The sequence below is a fragment of the Alternaria dauci genome, chromosome 6, assembly GCF_042100115.1.
Source record: "Alternaria dauci strain A2016 chromosome 6, whole genome shotgun sequence".
NCBI lineage: Eukaryota > Fungi > Ascomycota > Dothideomycetes > Pleosporales > Pleosporaceae > Alternaria > Alternaria dauci.
This window is the reverse complement of record NC_091277.1, coordinates 1,005,122-1,026,280: the sequence shown is the minus strand read 5'-3', so window position 1 is coordinate 1,026,280 and position 21,159 is coordinate 1,005,122. Positions and strand designations below refer to the sequence as shown.

General features: G+C 52.9%; 7 protein-coding genes across 7 annotated transcripts; 3 read left to right on the top strand and 4 right to left on the bottom strand.

Moving 5' to 3' along the window:
• Nucleotides 1-444: 444 nt before the first annotated feature.
• On the bottom strand, nucleotides 445-3,603 carry ACET3X_006691 (uncharacterized protein; the record flags this gene model as incomplete). The annotated part of the gene is made up of 4 exons (XM_069452849.1): nucleotides 445-778; nucleotides 857-1,201; nucleotides 1,252-3,149; nucleotides 3,196-3,603. 4 exons carry the CDS (start codon nucleotides 3,601-3,603, stop codon nucleotides 445-447), a joined length of 2,985 nt encoding a protein of 994 aa, XP_069305459.1.
• Nucleotides 3,604-4,835: 1,232 nt separating this feature from the next.
• On the bottom strand, nucleotides 4,836-7,653 carry ACET3X_006690 (uncharacterized protein; the record flags this gene model as incomplete). The annotated part of the gene is made up of 3 exons (XM_069452848.1): nucleotides 4,836-4,911; nucleotides 4,965-7,426; nucleotides 7,477-7,653. The coding sequence occupies 3 exons, from the start codon at nucleotides 7,651-7,653 to the stop codon at nucleotides 4,836-4,838; spliced, it is 2,715 nt and encodes a 904-aa protein (XP_069305458.1).
• Nucleotides 7,654-10,001: 2,348 nt separating this feature from the next.
• Nucleotides 10,002-11,599, top strand: ACET3X_006689 (uncharacterized protein; the record flags this gene model as incomplete). The annotated part of the gene is made up of 4 exons (XM_069452847.1): nucleotides 10,002-10,261; nucleotides 10,315-10,456; nucleotides 10,504-11,449; nucleotides 11,508-11,599. 4 exons carry the CDS (start codon nucleotides 10,002-10,004, stop codon nucleotides 11,597-11,599), a joined length of 1,440 nt encoding a protein of 479 aa, XP_069305457.1.
• A 1,464-nt stretch (nucleotides 11,600-13,063) lies between these two features.
• On the bottom strand, nucleotides 13,064-14,861 carry ACET3X_006688 (uncharacterized protein; the record flags this gene model as incomplete). Its single annotated transcript, XM_069452845.1, has 4 exons — nucleotides 13,064-13,264; nucleotides 13,399-13,536; nucleotides 13,590-14,590; nucleotides 14,663-14,861. The coding sequence occupies 4 exons, from the start codon at nucleotides 14,859-14,861 to the stop codon at nucleotides 13,064-13,066; spliced, it is 1,539 nt and encodes a 512-aa protein (XP_069305456.1).
• Nucleotides 14,862-15,515: 654 nt separating this feature from the next.
• On the bottom strand, nucleotides 15,516-16,602 carry ACET3X_006687 (uncharacterized protein; the record flags this gene model as incomplete). The annotated part of the gene is made up of 2 exons (XM_069452844.1): nucleotides 15,516-16,360; nucleotides 16,419-16,602. The coding sequence occupies 2 exons, from the start codon at nucleotides 16,600-16,602 to the stop codon at nucleotides 15,516-15,518; spliced, it is 1,029 nt and encodes a 342-aa protein (XP_069305455.1).
• Nucleotides 16,603-16,912: 310 nt separating this feature from the next.
• Nucleotides 16,913-19,088, top strand: ACET3X_006686 (uncharacterized protein; the record flags this gene model as incomplete). Its single annotated transcript, XM_069452843.1, has 2 exons — nucleotides 16,913-17,154; nucleotides 17,207-19,088. The coding sequence occupies 2 exons, from the start codon at nucleotides 16,913-16,915 to the stop codon at nucleotides 19,086-19,088; spliced, it is 2,124 nt and encodes a 707-aa protein (XP_069305454.1).
• A 709-nt stretch (nucleotides 19,089-19,797) lies between these two features.
• Nucleotides 19,798-20,934, top strand: ACET3X_006685 (uncharacterized protein; the record flags this gene model as incomplete). Its single annotated transcript, XM_069452842.1, has 1 exon — nucleotides 19,798-20,934. One exon carries the CDS (start codon nucleotides 19,798-19,800, stop codon nucleotides 20,932-20,934), a length of 1,137 nt encoding a protein of 378 aa, XP_069305453.1.
• Nucleotides 20,935-21,159: the final 225 nt, after the last annotated feature.

The following is a 21,159-nucleotide window of genomic DNA, read 5'->3' as shown; positions in this document are numbered from 1 at the left end:
CTTGAAATTAAGGAAATTCCCCCCTCTTTTTGAACTATCGCAACCTGCTCGCATATTCGCGTACTGAGACGCTTGCTGCCAAGCGCTCTCCTTGTGGCCTGCATCGGTTATCCGATTTGGAAGGAGCTTGATGAATGGTGCAATTGGAAAATATGAGAAAGGTATGAAACGAAGTCAGGTGAACCTATAATCACACACAGCGGTAGATCAAGATGAACACTGAGCAAACAGGTTCTCTCAATTGAGAGAATTCGCAAGTAAAAGGATGCTCAGGACCAATATATCGAGAGTCCATAAGGTCAAAACAGCGTTTGTAAATCAGCATAGAACTTGCTAGCCAAATCAGGCTGCCCATGTAGGTACTACAGCACAGTCATTGTGGTACTCCAAGCCGACATATGAACGCTAAGCGCCATTTTAGAATCCGCGAAAAAGACGTTATGTCTAGTATCGTCTTCCATACCCCTCCTCACCATATCCACCAGAGCCACCATAGCCGCCAGAGCCATGTTGTTGTCTCCTCTGGCCGTATTCATCATCATCATCATCACGGCGACGACCGTAGCTACGAGTCTCTTCGCCGAAGCCACCAGGAACACCAGAGGCGCCATAGGCCTGATCAGATCGTTCACCGCCGTATTCTCGACCTTCCGAACGACCATATCCACCGGAGCTGTAAGGGTCAGCACCGTGACGAGACTCGTCCTGGCGACGACCATATCCAGACTCTTCCTGACGACCGTATCCAGACTCCTCTTGACGACCGTATCCGCCAGTTCTGTATGAGTCAGCACCATACTGCGGCTGCTGACGGCCGTAACCTCCAGATTCGCCGCCGTATTCTCGACGTTCGTACCTGGATGATTCTTCACGGCCGTAGCTCGACTCCTCGCCGTAGCGCTGCTCTTGGCCATAGCCTCCCGAGTGTCCTCCAGAATGACGCTTTGGTGAGCTGCTCTTCTTGCGGCGGTGCTCTTGCTCGCGGGAGCGAGAGCGACGCCTGTGTTCACCCGATCCTGAGCGACGTTTGTCAGCATCAGAGTCATCATCACCGCTGCCGTGTTTCTTGTGTTTGTTGCGCTTCTTCTCCTCCTTTTCACGCTTCTTGCGTTCCTTCTTCATTCGCTTCTCGTACGAATCCTCGCCGCCCGAATCGTTCGAATCATCGTCGTCGGAGTGTTTTTGAGACTTACCACGTCGTCTACACGGTTTGTCAGCCTATGGTCATCACAATGTAGGCTTCTGGCTTACTCTTTCTCCTCGGAGTAGTACTCTCCTGAACGGTCGAAGCCTTCACGCCTCTCCTCGGAGCGCCATTCATCGCCGTGCTGGACACGACGCTCCTCCCGACGCTCGTATCCACCGGATCCACTGTAGCTGCTAGTCTCAACTCTCTGCTCGTAGCTGTAGGATCCGCCACGCTCATCACGCTCCTGACGAGAGTACTCCTCGCGACGTCCACCACTTGGGTATTGTGTCTGCTCATACTCAGCGCGGCCATAGCGATCGCTGTCACCGTGGGAAGACGCCTGGTGATGGCCAGTTTCGGAGTATGACTGAGTGTAGGATCCGTCCTGGCCGTAACGCTCTTCCTTGCGGCCCTTCTTTTCGTTCCCTCCGAAAGCGTCACCAAGCAGAGAGCCGCCGATGCCACCAACTAGACCGCCGACAAGACCGCCCAGGGCGCCGCCACCCACAGCTTCACCTGCAAGCTTACCGACATGATCAGACGCTTGTTGGATCTGTGGGTTAACACCGCCTTGTTTGCCGGAAGTGCTGAAGTTGTTCGCCATACCCAGAGGTTTACCGCAGCCGTGGCCCTTGTCGTGTACGTTCTCCTTGTGATTGCGAAGGTTTTGTACACCATCTCGACTGAGCTGGTCACGGAACTCACGCTTGGCTCTGCTGTCTTTGGAATCCCACCATTGTGCGACTGTATCTAGCATGACTTGATGGCATTGTGCAGCCCCGCGGTCCCTTCCTCCACCGTTTCTCCTCTCTGCCATAGCGACGGCAGGATGGTGAAAGACACCCTTGATAATGCGATCAATGGTTTCCTCGGAATCTGCCTCGCCGTCCCAGCACTGGACGATTTGAGGAACAGCCCAGCTCAGCACTGCAGACGCCACTCTACCCGCAGGCTCGTTGAGGACATTGGAAAAGTGGTCCTTGGACAGCATACTGTGGGTTGGATCGGTTGAGTAGTCGTCGTTGAAGACAATGTGTTGCTTCTCGCGTGAGCTTGCAATGACCTCGCTGGATCCAGTCTCGAGCTCAGTCTTGACTTGGCTGAGGATAGGCAGGATATAAGGCGCAAGGAGACTGAAGACGAAGATGGTGACTTGGCTTTGAACCTCCTCGATCAGGTCTGGTAGAATGGGAATCTTCTCGATAAACTCGGCGATGGATTGCATGATCTCATCGTGGAACTCCATAATGGGGTAAATTTGTTTGACAAGCTCTCCAATCTGCTCAGTAAAGGCCTCGGGTTCTTTGGGAGTGATCTGAATGTTTCCCATGGCAGCAGCATTGGCGTTGTCGGCGAGCTCGTCAGCCTTGCTGGACTCGTCTTTGCCGCCAAAGATGCCCTCTGGAAGCTTAGCGAGAAGCTCCTGGATTTTGCTCTTGTTCTCGCTCCTCTCAGCGTTGGCAATTGCGCCTTCGAGTTCCTGTAGCTCGGATTGTGTGGCCTTGTCGGAAATCTCTCCGCATACCGAGTGCAAAAAGTCGACACCGCCGAAGGTGCCTGTTATAAGGGGGTATACCTGTTTCCCGGCGGCACGGACTTCAAACAGGGCGTTTCTACCAACGTGAGGAAATATGTCCCGATTTTCTTCTTCAAGCTCAATCAAGGCAAGCTCGACGTAGTTTGAATGGGCAGAGTAGTCCTCAAGACAATGGGTTGCAGTGCCGAGCAGTCTCAAGGCTTCGTAGAAGTCGGGACCACGTCCGCCTGAGCGTTGGCCGAGATCAATGCAACGCCTGAGCAGGTCACGGACCATGCCCGCCGATGTTGTAATGCCCAAGTCTTCTGAGGCGATGTAGTTCTTCAGGCCGGTTCGCTCGTCGACACTAAGCTCGCGTTCCTCGTCAACGGGGCCTCGGAGGCGTGGATCGTAGTCGCGGGCGTCAAGATTATCGGCGTAGTCCTGGATCGTCAGTCTCTAGCCACGAAGAAGGACGCCATATACTAACCTTGGGATTATCGATATGCTCCTCCGGCAAATAGCAACCAAGGCGATCGCGGGTGACCTCAAACTCCTTTGTTCCGTAGCCGAAGGTCATGAAGCCGAGGACCCAGAGGAGGATGCGGATAGCCTCTGCAGAGACCATCTTGACGGTGCCGACATCGACAGCCTGCGAGTAGTCGCGTAGCCAGTTGCCAAAGTAGACGCGCTTGACGTCCATCTTGCTGAACTTCTTGCCAGTCCGGCCGCTGATGAGTAGGGTAAGCAGTGTGTCTTCGATGTCTCCATGGCGCCAGTTCTGCCCCTCAATGGCGCTCAAGCTCGCAATGTTGCCGGCACCGAAAGCTGCCGTGGGCCTGGCCCAAAACACGAGAAGGATGAGGCATGGGAGCCAGATGGCGCTGATCTGCGGCATCGTGCGTGTGTTGTCGTAATCTCTTGTGATCTCTTGTGATCTTTTGTGGGTAATCAGGGAAGAGGTTATGGGGTGAGAGAGAGAGAGAGAGAGAGTAGGCGTCGATGGACACGGCGGGGTGAGCTCTGTACGTGAATGCTGCTAGCCCGCCTTTTAGCCCCACCAAAGGCTGACGTCTGAGGGTCCACATGTCGTACTGATCGCCAGGGAGTAGAGTGCACGCCACACAAGGGAAACACTCAACACCCTACCTAGACAACTACAGAAAGGAGCATTTGTTCTTTTTTTTTATAGAGAGACGCTCTATCTAGACAAATACAGAAGCAATTAAACTTTTCCTTGTATAGCGATACCCTACCTAGACAACGACAGAAAGGAGCGTTTGTTCTGTTTCTTACATAGCGACGCTCTGCCTAGACAACTACAGAAGCATCCAATCTTTCCCTTGTAAGGCGACACCCTGCCCAGGCAACTACGGGGGAGGGCGTTGGATTTCTTCCTTGTATGACGTGCATGAGCGACGACTGCGCGCGGTAGACTGAGCGTCCGCTGATGTGTGCCACACCTGGCGTACATGAGTGCAAGCCGCATCGGGATCGTCAGATAGAGCACTGCTGAATCGAGATTCGTGAGGTGCAGTTCATTGGAAGATCAAGGTCGACCAGATTTTGTTTCTGCCACCTTGTGCTCTAAGTGGCTAGAAAAGGCACTGTGGTGATGGTGAGAGAGCCGTGGCTTGCTGGCCAGATGCGCGGTCGCAATTGTGCCGGGCTGACTTTTCAGCTGAAAAAGACCTCGGGAGCCAGCCATCGGGGGACCCGCGTTTGCCATATCAAGAGCCCATCCAGCTGCCAACAACTCGCACCCTGCAACACCACACATTCGCATCTTCATCCAAGTCATTACAAAATTCAACTTGTACCAGTGCGACACCAAAAAACACTACTGATACCATGCGACGACTTTGTGGGAGTAGCCAGACGAGAGGCGGTTGCACACATGGGACGTGGCCGCATGTACAAATCATGCCATTTTGGTAACGAATGATTAGAAATTAACCTAGGAAAAAAGGTCGTGCAACTCTAAAACCAACGCCGACGAGGAGGTAGTATCCTTCATGATGCGATGGCCCGCTCTATGTATCCCGGACCAAGGTGCCAACTGGCTTCCAATTGCCAACACCGCAACAGCTTGAACGAACAAAAGAAAACCCATCCAATCATAACCCACACTCAGTAGTTGAAGACCGTAAGCGACGGGTTCAGCACAATGGGCAACAGGCAGTGCATGATGACCGTTACGGACCAACTAGGAACGGTTAGCAAAATGTCAACGATAGTTGAGTAAGAGGCAGGACTTACGGCAGGACGGCTGTCAAACCGGTAATCTCCCATCCATGGGGAGCAAAGCATCCGAGGTAGACCATGCCGCCAATCATGAGAAACATGAGCATGTACATCCACTTGAAGCGCTTCCAGATCTTGGGCAACTCGGCGAAGAAGTTGGAGTTGTCCTTCTCCTTGGCTGTGGCTCCCCAACTCATGTCGATGCAGAACATGTGCGAGCAAATAGCGAGCAGGATGTGGAACGAAACGCCACCGAAGAAGATCATGAAGAAGGGCATCCACTTGAGGTTCTCGAAAAACGCGCCCAGCAAGCTGGCCTCACCGATACGGTAGCGCATAATGGCAAAGCAGACGTTGGACATTCCGTTGAAGACGATGAGCAAGACGATGAAGATGTTCCAAGACTCGACGTAGTACTTGTCGAGGTCGCCGTTGAGCCATCCGACGAGGAAGTAGTTGAGGCAACCAAGAGGAACAGCCGATCCGAGAGCGTAGTAGGAGAAGATGTAACCGCAGATGGAGATCTTGGACGACAACTGGATGTTGGAAAAGAGGAAGGTGCGGAAGAGCTTGGTGAATGGCGATTTCCATAACCAGGTGTGCATGGGGTTGAAGACCAGTTCGTTGCAACCGTATGCGTACTTCTCCCATCGGTCCAGCTCGTCGAAGATGGATAGCGAGACACCCTCCTTGAAGCCACGGCCGTGATAACTGGCAAGGCGGACAATGTTACCCTTGATCTGCAGGCGGAGCGCGATATCAAAGTCCTCGGAAACGTGACTCTCGGACCAGAAGCAGACGTAACCATCGTCTTCCGGAGGGTTGCCGACAGACTGGACAGCTTGCCAGCGCAAGAAAGCGTTGTGACCGACAAAGGGAGCGACTTCACCGCTACCAACCGAGAAGCGAATGGCAGTGTAGACAAGATTGGTAAAGTAGGTAATGCCGTTCTCGAAGTAATCCCATGAGACTTGCATGACACCAGTTGCGTGTTGGACAATGGCGACTTCAGGCGACAGGAACATCTCGGCGGCTCCGTACATGAGACAATCCTCGGGAACAATGGTATCAGAGTCGACAATGAGGATAATCTCACCCATACGGATGTTACCACCAGCCTTCGCGCGAGGATCAGCTGTGAGAACCTGGTCGAGAGCCTCCTGGTAGAGTGCAAGCTCCTCCTCTTCAGAGATGGAAGCGTTGCCCTTGTCATAACGGTTGTCGACCAAGCTTTGGAGAACATCTTCGACGCGGTTGGAGGTGTTGAGGGCAAAGTTCATGTTGGAGGCCTTCTTGAACTTTCCACGGCGAACGAAACCTTCGTGGTTATGCTTGGGACGCGAGACCCATCCGATGTTGTTGTTCTCATAGAAGCGAAGAAACTTCTCGTTGTCCTCCTCAGACCGAACAGCCATACCGTCGTCATTGATGAAGATGCGTGCAGTTCCACCACGAGACTCGTAGTAGGAGATGGCGGCTTGCAAACTGGCAACGGTAGGCTTGACGACACCCTCAAGCGACTCGGTGTATATGGGCATCTGAATGGTAATGGTCGACGGCGTGAAACCCTGGGCGCGGGCTTGGGCGAGATTAGGCTTGATGGCGGAGTGAAAGCGGCTGTTTGACTTGACACCAGTGATAGGTCCGAAGACCTCGAAGATGTTACCCAAGACAACAACGACGAAGAAGAGACCCAATGCAATCCAGAGTGGCTCTGTCAAGATGAGGAGTATACGAGGGTAAAAGTGGTCAGTCATTGTCTGGAGGATGATGGCCTTGTTACCGAGACCGATGACGAGGACAATGATCAAGACCATAGCAAGACCAACGAAGATGGAACTGGTGAAGATGAGAGGGCGTGCAAGCGACTCCTTGGGACCATCAGCCTTCTCAAGATCACCCTCGATCTCTTCAGCGTTGACCTCAACATCATCCTTCTTGGCGTCGAGAGCGAAGTCGACGGTGGATCCTCCCAGGGTAGAGTTTGCGCTGGACTGGATTGCGCTGTCAAACCCACTAAAAGGGTTCTTGGATGTACCCCAAACCAAGGCCAAGATCCTTGACTCAATCTCCATTGCTTGGGAAAGAATCGCACCGAGGTCGTCGTGCCATACAAGGAGGAGCCTCTCCTGGCGGATAAGAGCTGCATATTGGAACTTGCGAATTGTGCTGGAGGTAGCTACCTCTGCCATGGATTCGAATATCTGGATCTGAGAGCCGTTCTGGAACATCAACTCCGTCTCGAAAGGCTCGAGCACGTCGAAGATGGCTTGAGTACCGTCGGTGCTCATAGTGAGAGCAACACCGGGGTTGATCCTCTTTACTGCTGAGAGAAGGTCCTTGTTGGCCGCTACGGGTTCTGTGACATACTCTCCTTGACCCTTTCGGATCAACACACCCTCGCAAGAGCCAGGGGATAGAGCATTGGAAGTCATCCATCGCATGGAGCATGCCTTTGCGTAAAGGTGCTTGATGATCTGCGGGTGTGTGAGACCGGGCCTCTAAGCTTGTGGATGATTGTACTTACAGCACGGTACCTTGAATCCTCATCGATCTTCATGGTCAACGGCCGCGACAGCGCAGAGCGACCTGAGGGTGTCTGGGGTACGGAGTAGCGCGCGTCGTTAACACTGCCACTGAACGATTGCCGGCTGGAGGGGATGAAGGGCCTGTCCCCATCGTGGGAAGGCGTAGCGGAAGACATGTTTGACATGTCACGAGAATTAAGACGGAGGGTATGGGGCAGTAGAGGGATATTGCTAAACGATTGTAAGAAGCAGACAAGTCTGCTAAAAGACAGGTGCTGTGGTCTGAGCCAAGAAACGAAGGAATGGGCAAGGAGCCCTGCGTAGATCAGTAAAAGACGCGAGAGTGTGCAGACTGAAAAGAGACGTGAAGCGGTCGACGAGCAGAGGTTATCAACATGGCACAGTTGGTAGTGTCTACACAATTCTCTCCGACTACACGAAACAGGGACCCGCCACAATCCCTAGCGACCAGGTCAAAGATACACACTCATGCCACACACTATCGAAAGTTCGGCATACCCCTTGTCTAGCACGTTCGAGTCTCAACAAGACTTCCTACGCGAATGTCCCGATTGAGGTCACTGCGTCTGTCACAAACGCTATCTCGCATACCTCGCCATCCAGAATCGGCGGCACCGCCAGGCTACCAGCTGCAACTAGTAATCCTGTCATCTATCGATATTCTTACGAGCGCACGCCCCGGTCGCTCTCCCGCCTGCTGGGTCTTGATAGGCCTTGACGTTGGGACGGGGGCAATCTTACTAGCAGCAACGAACATCTGTTTCGCCGGTGCAACACCATGAATGTACGGGTCATGATCGCGATCAGAGTCAAAAGGGGATGTGAAATCATGTGTCGCATTCGTATATCTTGGACCTCTCACGCTTGTGCCTGAGCTAAGCTGTTCCACTTAACTTAGCCGCTGCTATACTGGGCGTGCGCCTGTTTTGACGTTTGGGCCGGAGGAGAATTTACTTTTGTCAACGTTCGATGACCACCTCGGCTTCACGTAGTGGGATTATCCAGCCAGCCTCGTGCGTTGTAGCGACTCAAAGCCAGGTTCAAAGTGGAGACGCTTGATGTCCTAGTCGTCCACGGATCCGGGCAGTTGGTGTCCTAGACCGACCGAAGTGGCCGGTATCCTATGCCGCAGTTCCTGTGACGACCTGTAGGCCAAGCAGGAGGCCCAAGACCACAAACGCACCACTCTGAGACGTTGGGAACAAGCGGCACACATCTTGGGAAGGGGTACAGGACCCGCAAATTGCTTTTACGACCAGTCCCCGTCCCGCGAGCGGTTGAATCCCACGTCGCCAACAAAGGCAACGATCAAAGCGTGCCGTTATGCACGTCGCCCTTGATAAGCACCCTTGCAGATTATCCTGTTGTTAAGATTAGGACGTTGTTCCGCGTCTATTGATCCTGCAACACCGTCTGCCGAACAACCCACAAAGCAGCTCGCCATTATCGAGCCACACGTCACAGATTTTCTGCCTCAACTCTTTAACTCGGCATGACGCCATGCCCAGCTCGGTCATATTGAGTCAGTAGGAATACTAGCCGACAGAGTTTGGATTGCAGCGGCGGAGCTACTAGACGTGCGACGCACCGTCGGGGATAGTGCGTTTAACCGGTCCACCGATAAGTCGACCGACAACATTGGGTCGGCAAGCCGCCGTCCAGGATTTAGCCACCAAAGGTGCAGACACAGAGGGAAGGATGCAATATCGATAGCATGCATGCTGTCAAGCCATCTCTCGGCTAGTCTGCCAATGCATCGAAAACTCGAGACAAGACTACATACAGCGTGCGACTCCACCTCGATCCCAACTGGGTAATTTCGAGTGAAGATCGCGTGGGTTCTGCAAGGCGATCGGCCGGGCGCTAATTTAGAAAGGAACGATAGAATGATGTGCTGTGGCGTCCGACCTCCCAAATCATCTTCTCAAACGTCAAGCCTCAGCCCAAGCCAAACATGTCCGGTCAAATCCTTCCGTATAGCTAGCGGCATGTGGCTGACGCCCCTGGCACTTTGACTGCAAGGCTGTCACACTAGCCCTGCGCTTATCTTGTGGCTTCTGACGTACCTGCGTCTGAAAAAACGCTAGCCACTTCGACACTACTATACGCTATCTCCAGGACGTAGCTGGCGACTGGGTTGAAACTGCCATGGGCACTGTCAGCCCCTTGCACTTGCAGCAGCCTTTGCGTCGAGAACAGTAGATACGCCTAGAGCCTGCTGAGTGTTCTAAATCTAGGCTGTCGAATCCGAGAATCTCGCTCTTCCCGACGACGGTTCAGTCTACTATCGATTTATCGGTGCCGCACAAGTCAGCGCCGCGTTTTCCTGGCTTTTGGTATCGATACTTCAGCTCTCAACAACGTCCCCTGCATCATTTTTGTGTAGTCTCCTAATCTCCTTAGGCGAGGTCGCGTACGGCAATAAACCACCTTGCCCATCGCTGAACATTCTGCCATTTCTGCATTCTACGTTGAATACTCTCCGTCATCCTAGATTACGACGATGCCTTCTTTCTTCAAGCGCAACAAGAAGGAGAGCCCTGAGGAGGTGACACAGCCTCAGGCTCACTCCCAAGATGTCCCACCCCTTCCTGCCGGCATGTCACAAAGGATGCGTCCCGAGTCCTCATCACAGGGAACATACATGCCCAAGAACCCCTCCAACCTTTCATTCGGGGGTCCCGTGTATGGAAATCAGTTTGGCAACGCTTCCGAGATACGGAAACAGCCGCGACCCTTTAAGAGTTACCGCCTACGTGGAGAGTATGTATAGTCGATTCCAAACATCGATAGCATCAAGCTGATGATTCGTTTAGACGAGAGCAACCATGGACCGACGATCCAAGGATGAAGAAGACCAAGGTTGGCAACTGGATCACCCTTGGCTTCATCTTCGTTGGTTTCGCTGTCAGTGGATACATCATGTACACTGGTGTACAGGAGGCGCAAATACCTGAGGTACGGTCCATCCGCAGCATTCTGTGCATCGGCTAACATCTGGATAGCAATGTCTTATCATGGAAGACAACTTCGAGAAGATTGATCCCGCCAACTGGGGTTACGAGATCCAGACCGGCGGATATGGAAATGGGGAGTTTGACTGGACGACCGACGACCCCAAGAACAGCTTCGTTGATGCGGAGGGTCTTCACATCGTGCCAACTCTCACTACCGAATCCACTAGCATTACTGCTGAGCAGATTGTCAACGGCTACACTCTAAACATCACCAAGGCAGACGGTGACGGCTCGTGCACATCCACCGATTACAAGTCGTGCGGCATCCGATCCAACTCGACCACTGGAGCCATCATCCCCCCGGTTCGCTCAGCACGTATGACTACCAAGGGCAAGAAATCGATCAAGTATGGTCGCGTTGAAGTTGTTGCAAAGACAGCCAAGGGTGACTGGCTCTGGCCTGCCATCTGGATGATGCCTGAAGACAGCGTATATGGTGACTGGCCTCGTAGCGGAGAGATTGACATTGCCGAGTTCCGTGGTAACAGCTACAAGTATCCCGAAGGCCGCGATTTTGTCTCTTCCACTCTCCACTGGGGCCCCGACTACAAACACGACGGTTACATCCACACGCACGGTACCTCCTTCTTCCGCCGCACAGACTTCGCTTCTAGCTGGCACACATTTGGTCTTGAGTGGACCGAGGATTACCTGTTCCTGTACCTCGACAGCCGTCTCAAGCAAGTCATGTACTTCAAGTTCAACGAGAAGAACAAGCTGTGGAACAAGGGCGGCTTCAACGGTCTGACTACCAGCAACGGCACCCTTTTCGAAGACCCCTGGAAGCAGGGTGGCAAGAACGCTCCCTTTGACGAGAAGTTCTACCTTATCCTCAACGTTGCTGTCGGTGCGCAAAATGGCTGGTTCTTCGATGGCGAGGGCAACAAGCCGTGGGTCGATGGCAGTGACTTTGCAGTGCGTGACTTCTGGAATGGTACGTTGATGTGCACCCCACGATTCACCCATGAACTTCCTGCTGACGTTTACAACAGCCAAAGATGATTGGCTCCCAACTTGGGGTGAGGGTACCGAGCGAGGTATGACTGTCAAGTCTGTCAAGATGTGGCAGGCCGGCAAGTGCTAGACTCACCCGCGTCTGACTGCCGAGTACATTTTCTTTTGACGTCCAAACACCCCCACCTACGTGCACGACGTATATTTTCTTTTCCAAATCGTAACTGGGAACCAAGGGCATATTAGATGAACGTTTTCTCATTTCTTTTCCTCACTGGCATGGTTGAGGCGCCGAGGCGTCCCTGGACATGTAATGTCTATATCGTACATTTCGCAGATAAGGACACATAATAGTGTAGTATTTAATAGATGTTCTGGTCTGATGAACAATTCGCATAGCATCACGACATGTCCACAGTAGCTTGGTTGCAGCTGTGTTGGGGCCAGCCTTGCGCACGATGCATTCCAGCCACATAGCGAGGTAAACTGGCAGGCGGGCGAATCGCATCCGGCTACTCTGGGCCCCCTCCAACCAGCACAGAGCGGACAGCCGAACAGGGCACCCACGCTGTCCAGCGCCGCCCGTTATCACCCACGCACGACGCACGTGCACACGCCGCCACACCCCTGAGAAAATCATGCTCGATAGCAACGCCAGAGCGCAATAAACTTTCTGTTGAGCCACTGCGTCATCCTCCACTGTGCCTAGCTCACGACCGGACCGACTAGCCCAAATGTAGTAATCGAAACGCCTTTTGACTGGCAAATCAGAAGGCGTAGATACGTTCGCGCCGGGTTTATCAGCGTTACTGCTGCAGGGGGGTCAGTGCATGCCGGACACTCTTCCGCTTATCTCCAGTACGGGAGCCCGCCGACTGCGCCGTACTCAGGCATAGACCCATTTCCACTTTTCTTGGTTCGAGTTGGCACGCTTGCAAAAGTTGGCAGTTTGGGGAGTTTGAGATTGACACGGAGATGCGCTCAGGGATAGTGTACCATTGTTCACTGAAAGTTGATGGTGCAAGAGGAGTCACCCGTCTCGACTATCGTGCCATATCCAACATTTTCGACCATACAACATCAGTCTTCCAACTTCCAGGTTTTTCCTTCATCCATCGACCGCGGCGCATATACGAGCTTCACAATCTGTACCGGGGATCTGCCGGTGGCACATGCATGCATACAAACACAACGACACGGACTGAAGAACAAGGTAGGACGGCACATCCCGCGGAGCAACAGCCGAGCGTTTTGGAATTCTAGTATGTCTAAATTAGAATCGAGAACGTCACCACGATCTCTTTCAATAGACTCCGTCTGTGCACCATCATGGTCGCTAGGACGCGGTCGGTGCCCCAACAGCAGGGTATGTCATGTACGATCGGGCTGTTATCTGCCACCATGCATCGATTCTGCTTTCATACCCTGTATGCATATTCTACTACTGCACGTTACCATGTCAATCGATACCTCGACTGCTCAAACATTCAATTAATCACTCCAAGTATAGCAGCATACACATAGTGGCCGCACCCAGAACCGGGGCCTCAGCTACCCGACGGGCCGTCGCTGGTGCTTGCTCCTCAACATTAAATCAGCGTCCCTGCTGTCGTATCGTAACCTTGACCTGGAAGTCTCTTGGTTTTACGAACCAGTGATTAGTCGTTTTCCAGTCCGCAGCCTGCAGGTGGGGTGCAAGGGCAAAGTCAAAGTCGCGCACCAGCATGGGTATCAGCTTGGACATTTCCAACTGCGAAATGTGTCGTCCGATGCAGGTTCGTGAGCCTAGACCAAACTATTGCCGGGTTGTTAGTTGAAGTTTGCAGAGAAGGGCATGGAACGAGAAAAGTATATGGCCGACGAGTGGCGTTACGAGTGTTGAAACGAAGGATAAGGCAGTGGCAGCACATGGCGACCAGGGTGACATACCGGCATCCAGCTTCGCTCCATCAGACTAAGCTTCTCTTTGTCCGACTCAAGCCAGCGCTCAGGCCTAAACATGTTGGCATCAGGGCCGAAAACTGACGTGTCGCGATGGGCGACCCAGGAGTTCATTCCGACAATTGTCTACTCACCCTGTCAGTACGGCATACGCGAATTTGATATACACGGCAACTTACGCCCTCGGCAAAGAATCGATCGCAGATTGTCGCTCCTCCAGCGGGTACGACGCGCTCGAGCGGTAGGCCTGTGGCGGGATGCATCCTCAGCGCTTCTTTCATCACGGCTTGCAGATAGGGCATATCCTGGCTTTCCCTGAAGGTAATGTAATGGCCAATCTTGCCCTCACGTTGCCGCTCGTCAATCTCTTGACGCAATGCTTCAAAGGTCCGTGGGTTCTTAAGCATGTAGTAGAGGATTGCAGAGAGGCTGATGGCGGTAGTGTCTGAACCGGCGACCATGTTTGATACACAGCCCATAGTAAGATGGTACATGCTGAAAGACTCTGGGTTATCTGCGTTCTTTTTGAAGAACTTGGTTAGGAAGTCCATGCTCGTCGTGCCCTGTTCAGCTCGGAGTTCATCGACGGGTATGGCTTTGGTTTGCTCCTGCTGATGCTCCGCAATACATTCTTGTGTGAATTTCATCACATACGCCCTGCCCGTTCCGTTTGGCCCAGCAAGGAAGTTCCGAATAGGAGCTAGGTATTTGTGCATCCAGGAGTAGATGCCTGTAAGAGTGGCATACCACAAGTGATCCTCGAGTGCCACAAGAACGCCACGGATATCCTCGCCTCTATCCAAGAAGCCGAGTCGTTTTGAAAAAGTGATCATCCCAATGACATCGAAAGCATAACACTGAAGCCAATGTCCCATGTCGACATACGCGCCCGCACTCGCTACCTCCTGGAGGCGCTGGCTGAACAAATCCGCACACTCATCGACGTACGATTCGTAACTGACAAGCGAGGACATGCTGTAAGCGCTCTGGTATTGGCGCCGGTTTTCGCTGTGTCGCGCAATGGACTGGTCGGCAAATAGGGTCCATTGGTCAGGATGTGGGTTCTGCCACGTCGCGTACCACGATGATTTGGGGAATTTGGTGCCATGGCCGTAGATGATCTTTTGCGCGCTCGATGAAGAGAAGGAGTAGCGGTTTGGACCGTAGCGAACTATCTCGCCTAATGGTACAAGTATAAGTATGCATGTCCAAAAAGGAACAGATATACTGATGGAAGAAGGGTAAAGCTTACCATGCTTCCTATGAAGCTCAAGGTTATCATGTTCAAACGAACCTCTTTTCACTCGCCACAAATACCATAGATCCGTGAAGCGCGCCACAACTGGGCCAGGTACATCTCGCAATGGTGAGGAGACAGCTTTCAAGAACGGAAGGAGAATACGCGCAACAACAGCTACAGCAGCTGCCCAAGCAAGGACTGTGAGATGCATTCTAACAAACAAAATTGAGAGCAAACTATCGGAAATGTCTCTTTCGAAGTGGCGCGATGCATCTCGTGCGGTTTACTACATGCTCAAGTCCATCCGAAAGTTCCATGTGCGGGGAAGCCATGACGTGCCGGAAGGCGGGTGCGGGATGTGGAGTGGAGCTTAACATCAGGCATGGAATCACGGGTAGTTTGATGCGAACATTTCGTCCGAACTCCCACGCCTTGTATTCCTGCCTTTACAAATGCTTCATTTGCTACATGGTCGAATGAAGGCATACCGAGCTTTGATGCCGCGTGCGTAGGATTGTCGTCATGCAGCCGAGGTGCAACGCGCACTTTACCCTCTTGACACTCACATCTCAATTGAATTGCCAATCAATCAGGAAACAAGAAACAATGTCTGAAGGTGCATTCGGAGTACACAAACAGGTTGAGAGTGCAAAAAAAGACGGAAAGACGAATCCAAAGTTAGGTAGAGCGAGTTCTCGATCATCGGAGATTCACACGTCCCACATTCCTTCGACGCGACTACGACAAGCCACTGCTGTAACAAGTCACATATGTAGCTTGAGCAATCCGAAGAACCGATCAATCTAGTTAGGGAGAACAGCAGTTTTACAATACACGTTGCTTGTCATCTTATGGTGCTTTGCATTTAGAAGACGAGCTGCCACAGGTCGGTCAGTCGCTCATTGCTCTCGCTTAACCCACCATGGATGATGACACTGTCATTGCCGCTCTCTGCCTTGACGACATCAGCATCAAACCAGCCGCGAGGGGCAGGGACACCATCACTGCCTTCAGGATGTATCTGTGTCCACCATTTTTCACTAATGTCATATATCCAGACATCCTTCAACATTTTGCCAGCGCCAGCGTGACCAAGTGAAGAAGGATCATGTTCACCGAAGAGAGTGAGAAGCTTGTCCTTTCTAGCCAGCTTGACTGGTAGGAGCACGCAAACACTACGGGCCTCGGGTCCATCATTTCCGTCAGCCTGGAATGTTTCGGTTGACCAGGTGTTGTTGGATATATCAAAGACATCGATACTACCACCCTGCTCGGTGGTGCCATCAAATCCGTTCATCCTGTAGAGTTTGCCCCCACAGTAGGCGATGGAAGTTCCTCCTCTATGGGGTGCTGGAGCATCGGGAGCTTGTTTCCATGTAGAATCATTGACGTTGAACATCCAAAGATCCGAGAGGCGGCCACTTGCTGGACATCCGGCGTGGACGAAGAAAGTATCCTTTCCATCACTAGTAGAGCAGTGATAGCTACGAGCTCGTGGATGTGGAGCAGATGGATCAGCCGGCACGATTTTAGACCATGTTGAGCTTGCTGGGTCAAAGCACCACACGGCGCCTTGTTCTTCTATAGGGGCCATGTCGATGCCGCCTCGACCGGAGAAAAGATACATCTTGCCATTCAGTACGGCTGACGCACTTCCAACGCGGGGAGTGGGTGCTGAAGACACGGCTTTGGTTTCCAAGCTCTTTGCATCTGTGGCATTGTCAGTCGTGTACCTTGATGGCCGACTAGCCGCGAGAAGAAGGCCTACCGGGCTTGAGCGAGAAGATGTCGACTTTATCGTCTATAGGCTCCCTAGGTTTCACCTCACCACCAAAGATGCAGACATGCTGATCAATAACAGAAAGGACTTGTGACGATCGGCGTAGTCGCTCGTCATCGAGGAGGCGCTTCCAGGAGCCTTTGAGCGTACTGATGGGCATGCTCACGGGCATATTGACAGATGTTGTGATGTTCGGGCTGAGACTGCAGCAGCTGGCGGATCAGAAGATGCAGTCTTCAGCTACTGCTATATACTCGAACCTAGAGCTAGATATTGCGTCATGCGCGGGTGGTAATACACTTGGTGTTTGCAACGCCTGGGCAGTGACAAGTTGGATCCACTAAGCAGAGGATGCGCTAGCACACAAACGTGCTAGCGCCGTATACACGAAGAGTGGATCGTCATGGCCTGGGCTGCCTCCAAAAGTTCGCGACGCCTCAATCGCATTGTACACGCGAACCCATGCCACCCGACACGCCACCATGAGGCTTCGACTGACGGTGCAGAGAAACGGCCTCCCTGCCGCCAACGTCCTGTGGAGCGTGCCTGAGACCAACAGCACTCAGGCATACACGGTTACGCGTCTGCTCGAAGATGTCAACCTCATCCTCCCGCTCGAGGCAGAGCACTGGGGCCTGGAGCACTATGTCGTCGAGGTGGGCGGCTTCGAGTGCCTGCACTTTATGCCTGTCGTTCACGCGCTCAAGGAAGACGACCATGTCTCGTATGTGCTTCTGTGTTGTGCATCTTGCTCCCTGCTAACAGCACATTACCAGCATCCGGCCACTCATGACTGCCGAAGTACGCGCGCGCACCCTCACCGGCCGCGACCAAATCTCAGATGGAGGCCAGCACCTCATCGACGGCGTTCCCTTTGGGCGACCCTACCTGCGACAGCCTAATCGACCTGCTGTTCGCATACCACCGCGCAAACGACGCCGACTTGACGACGACGACGACGACGACGACGACGACGACGTCCAGGCCGGGCATGAAGCCCCAGCTGCCGGCCTGCTTACGGAACACGGAGACACAACTGAAGTGCGCGAAGAACTTGCGATGCGGAACAACCACCAACGGTCGCGAAACCAAACATTGCCGTCGCAACGAGCAGCCAAATCGGTGCAGTTCAAGCAGCCAGAGATGGAAGCATCAGATGACAGCGAGGAAGACGATGGCGACTTTGCTCCTGAAGAGGCACAGGGCGAGACTTCATCTTCTGATGCCTCGGACTCCGACTCAGAATCAGAATCAGAGGCGGTCGCAAATTCAGATGGGCCATCTAGCGGCTCAGACACTTCAGATTCAGATTCAGATACTTCGAGCGACTCCGACTCCGACTCCGACGAAAGCGACGCAAGCTCCCCGCCCGACGTCTTGTCATCCAAGGACGGCCGCAAGGCCAGTCCAGGTACACGGCATGTAGCCCCTGGACAAGGTATAAAAGCTACCAAGCTGAGGAATGCGCGACGTACAAAGGCCAATCGTCTGCGAAGTCTCAAAGCTTCGGGCAAGCTTCCCGAGAACGCAACGCTCGCGGACCTGGCCGACTACGAACAAGGAAAATATGGTCAAACCGAAGAAACCCAACATACACAACCATTCGCCGAGTCTCAAGGCAAGAGAAAACGGCTGGATGAGGACGAGCCGACAGAAGAGGTTGCCGACGATACCACAGAGCTCGAGCGAAGAAAACAAGATCTCATCGCGAGGTTCGGACAAAGCTCAGATGCGACCACACCAGCAGACGAGCGCATGCAGTCAACGACTCCGGCCATAGAGGAGGCGGAAGTATCATTTACCGCTCTGGCCGAAGAGACTCAATCACCAAAGAAGGAGGCTCTCTCAAGAAGGTTGCGCCCAGATACCCGCGCCATCGGTCGAATACTTGCTCGGCAAGCTGGACCTGTTCTCAGGAAGACCAGAGCAAAGGCAGCACCCGAAGAGCCTTCGGAGCCCGAGGGTGCCTCTGACCCCGACTTTTGGAAGACACGGATCAATCTCTCTGCTTTCGAATGTTGGGACGAAAACTTTGAGTTGAGCGCTCCGCCCTTCCCATTCCAGCAGCACTGGGACCCAGCCAGCAAGCTTATGCGCGAAAAAGCTGCAAAGAAGAAGCAGAAGAGGCGAAACCATGTGCCGCAGGAAGCAACGCCTGAAGAAGACGAGGAAGAGGAAGAAAGGATCATATTAGACTACGACGACGCGCCTGCAACTAATCCTGACCCTAAGACCATACATGCAGCAGTGGAAGACCAGTTGCGCCAAGATCTTGCCATGGCTGCGCAGTCCGATCTACCGCCGCTGCCTCATGACATGAGCACGTTGCCAGATCTCACCTCGTCCGACATGAAAGCCGGCGCCGTTATCGCATGCAAATTTTTCACCGTCAATCCTGTCACCGTCACACCGGAAATCAGTGATTACAAAACAGCCATTGTTGAGCAAGAAGGCGACTCGGGACCTGGCGCTGGTACGATACAGCTAAGAATCGCGTTGCGCGACCTCCCGAAAAGGGAGAAGAAGTTCGATAGCAAAGGCAATCGCATCTACAACGCCGCCGACGCCCTTTTGATGGAAGAAGACGAAGAGGAAGAGGGTTTGTGGGAAGGTCAGTTCGGCGAGCTTCTAGAAGCGAAGCTCGTCAAGGCTGCGTAGACAAAAGGCGATACTGGGTGTCATGAGATGCTCGTTTGACCATGTGCTTGGTACAACACACACTTTCTACTTCACCTTGCCTTCAGCATGTTTCAATATACCCGATCTCAGATACTTTTGACGCTCAATCATGTGAACAGTTTGCAAACACAGAGAGGCAGATCGGTCTTCGGTCTCAGGCCAGGGAGGTGCGATCTACATTACCCCGCCAAACGCCATTCCCAACTACTATAGAAGCTGCAGGAGCTTCCAGCGCCAGACCCTACTCACTTGCTACAGGGTAAGTCACAATACTGGAATTTTCGCATACACCAGGTCTTCGCTTGTAGTTCCCTTGTCTCACAAGCCTCCCTCCGCGGTGCAGCTACCATTGCGAGCAGGTTCCCCGGTCAGGCTTTTCCTCGGCACCACGAATCCAGGGCTTTAGTTTGCCCCTAAACACACTTAACAACTGCCGCTGTGGGGTAGCTTCAGGATTAGGTGCAAATGGGTACATCATGCGATTATGGAGCAAACAAGCCGTGTACAAATTTTCGGCAGATGCGTTTCAGCTCTTCTGCTTACTGCTAAGCCTCTAATCAAACTACAATATCCTTGTGTTTGATAGACGAAAACTTTGTACAACAAATCTCACAACACAGCATATCATGTAAGTGTTGATGCAACGATATTGCCGCAACACCCTAACCATCGCATAGAATTATACACAATGCCTCTTCCCACTGGCGTATATCGTGCCGACCATGTCGGCTCCTTCCTCCGCCCCAAAGCCGTCCTCGAAGCACGTACAAAAGCTGCCAACGGAGAGATCACCGCGGATGAACTCCGCAAAGTCGAGGACGAACATATCAACAACGTCGCAAAGCAGCAGATAGAAAATGGTCTGCGGTCTGTTACCGACGGCGAGTTCCGTCGCGCCTACTTCCATCTCGACTTCCTTAAGCACCTTGCTGGCATCGAAGAGAAGGGTCAGGTCGGAAATATCAGGCACAAGGATGGCTTCTCGCCGCCAACACTGGTGGTCAAAGGAAAGCTGGGTCATCCCGAGGCAATCCAAGTCAAGGATTTCGAGTTCCTTGAGCAAGCTATCAAAAACAACGGCGGAAACGCGAGCACAAAAGTGTGCATCCCATCGCCAACCATGGTGCACTTTCGTGGCGGTCGCGCCTCGATCGACATTTCCGCATACCCCGACCTAGACGTCTTCTTCGATGACCTCGCGCGCGTATACCAAGAAGAGCTAGATAGCTTGTACAAGGCTGGCTGCCGCTTCGTCCAGCTCGACGACACAAACCTCGCTTACCTCTGCGACCCCGACATGCGCAAAGCCGCTGAGCAAGAACGCAACGAAGACCTTAGCACCCTCCCCCGCAAATACGCCGAGCTCATCAACAAAGCCATTGAGAAGCGACCTTCAGACATGAAGATTGGCATCCATCTCTGCCGCGGCAACTATCGTTCCAAGTGGTTTGCCTCTGGTGGCTACGAGCCCGTCGCCGAGGTTCTCTTCAAGGAACTGAACGTCGACGCGTATTTCCTCGAGTACGACGATGCGCGATCTGGCGACTTTTCTCCATTGCGCCATCTGCCTGAGCACAAGGTTGTTGTGCTCGGTGTCATGAGCAGTAAAAAGAATACTCTGGATGACAAGGAAGAGATAATCAAAAGGCTACACGAGGCGGCGAAGATTGCGCCAAAGGGTCTGGATCAGCTGTGTGTGAGCCACCAGTGTGGTTTCAGCTCCACAGCTGAGGGCAACGAGTTGACGGAGGAAGAGCAGTGGGCAAAGGTTAGGCTGAGTGTCGAGATTGCCAAGCAGGTCTGGGGTGACGATATCAGCAAGTAATTTGTGGACTTTGAACTATTGGACAGATCAAACAGATTGACTCAAGGAAAGGAGGCGCATTTGGGAGGCGCTCGATATATTTGGGAGGAGTTGAAGCGAAAGCATGAGTGTGGAGTTCATGGAGAGGTGGGCTGATCTGGTCTCAACAACCTGTCCAAGTGTGTGTTACGAAGTAACGGTTCAACCCAACAATGTCGCGTTATCAAAGAAGACTACATTTCCAAG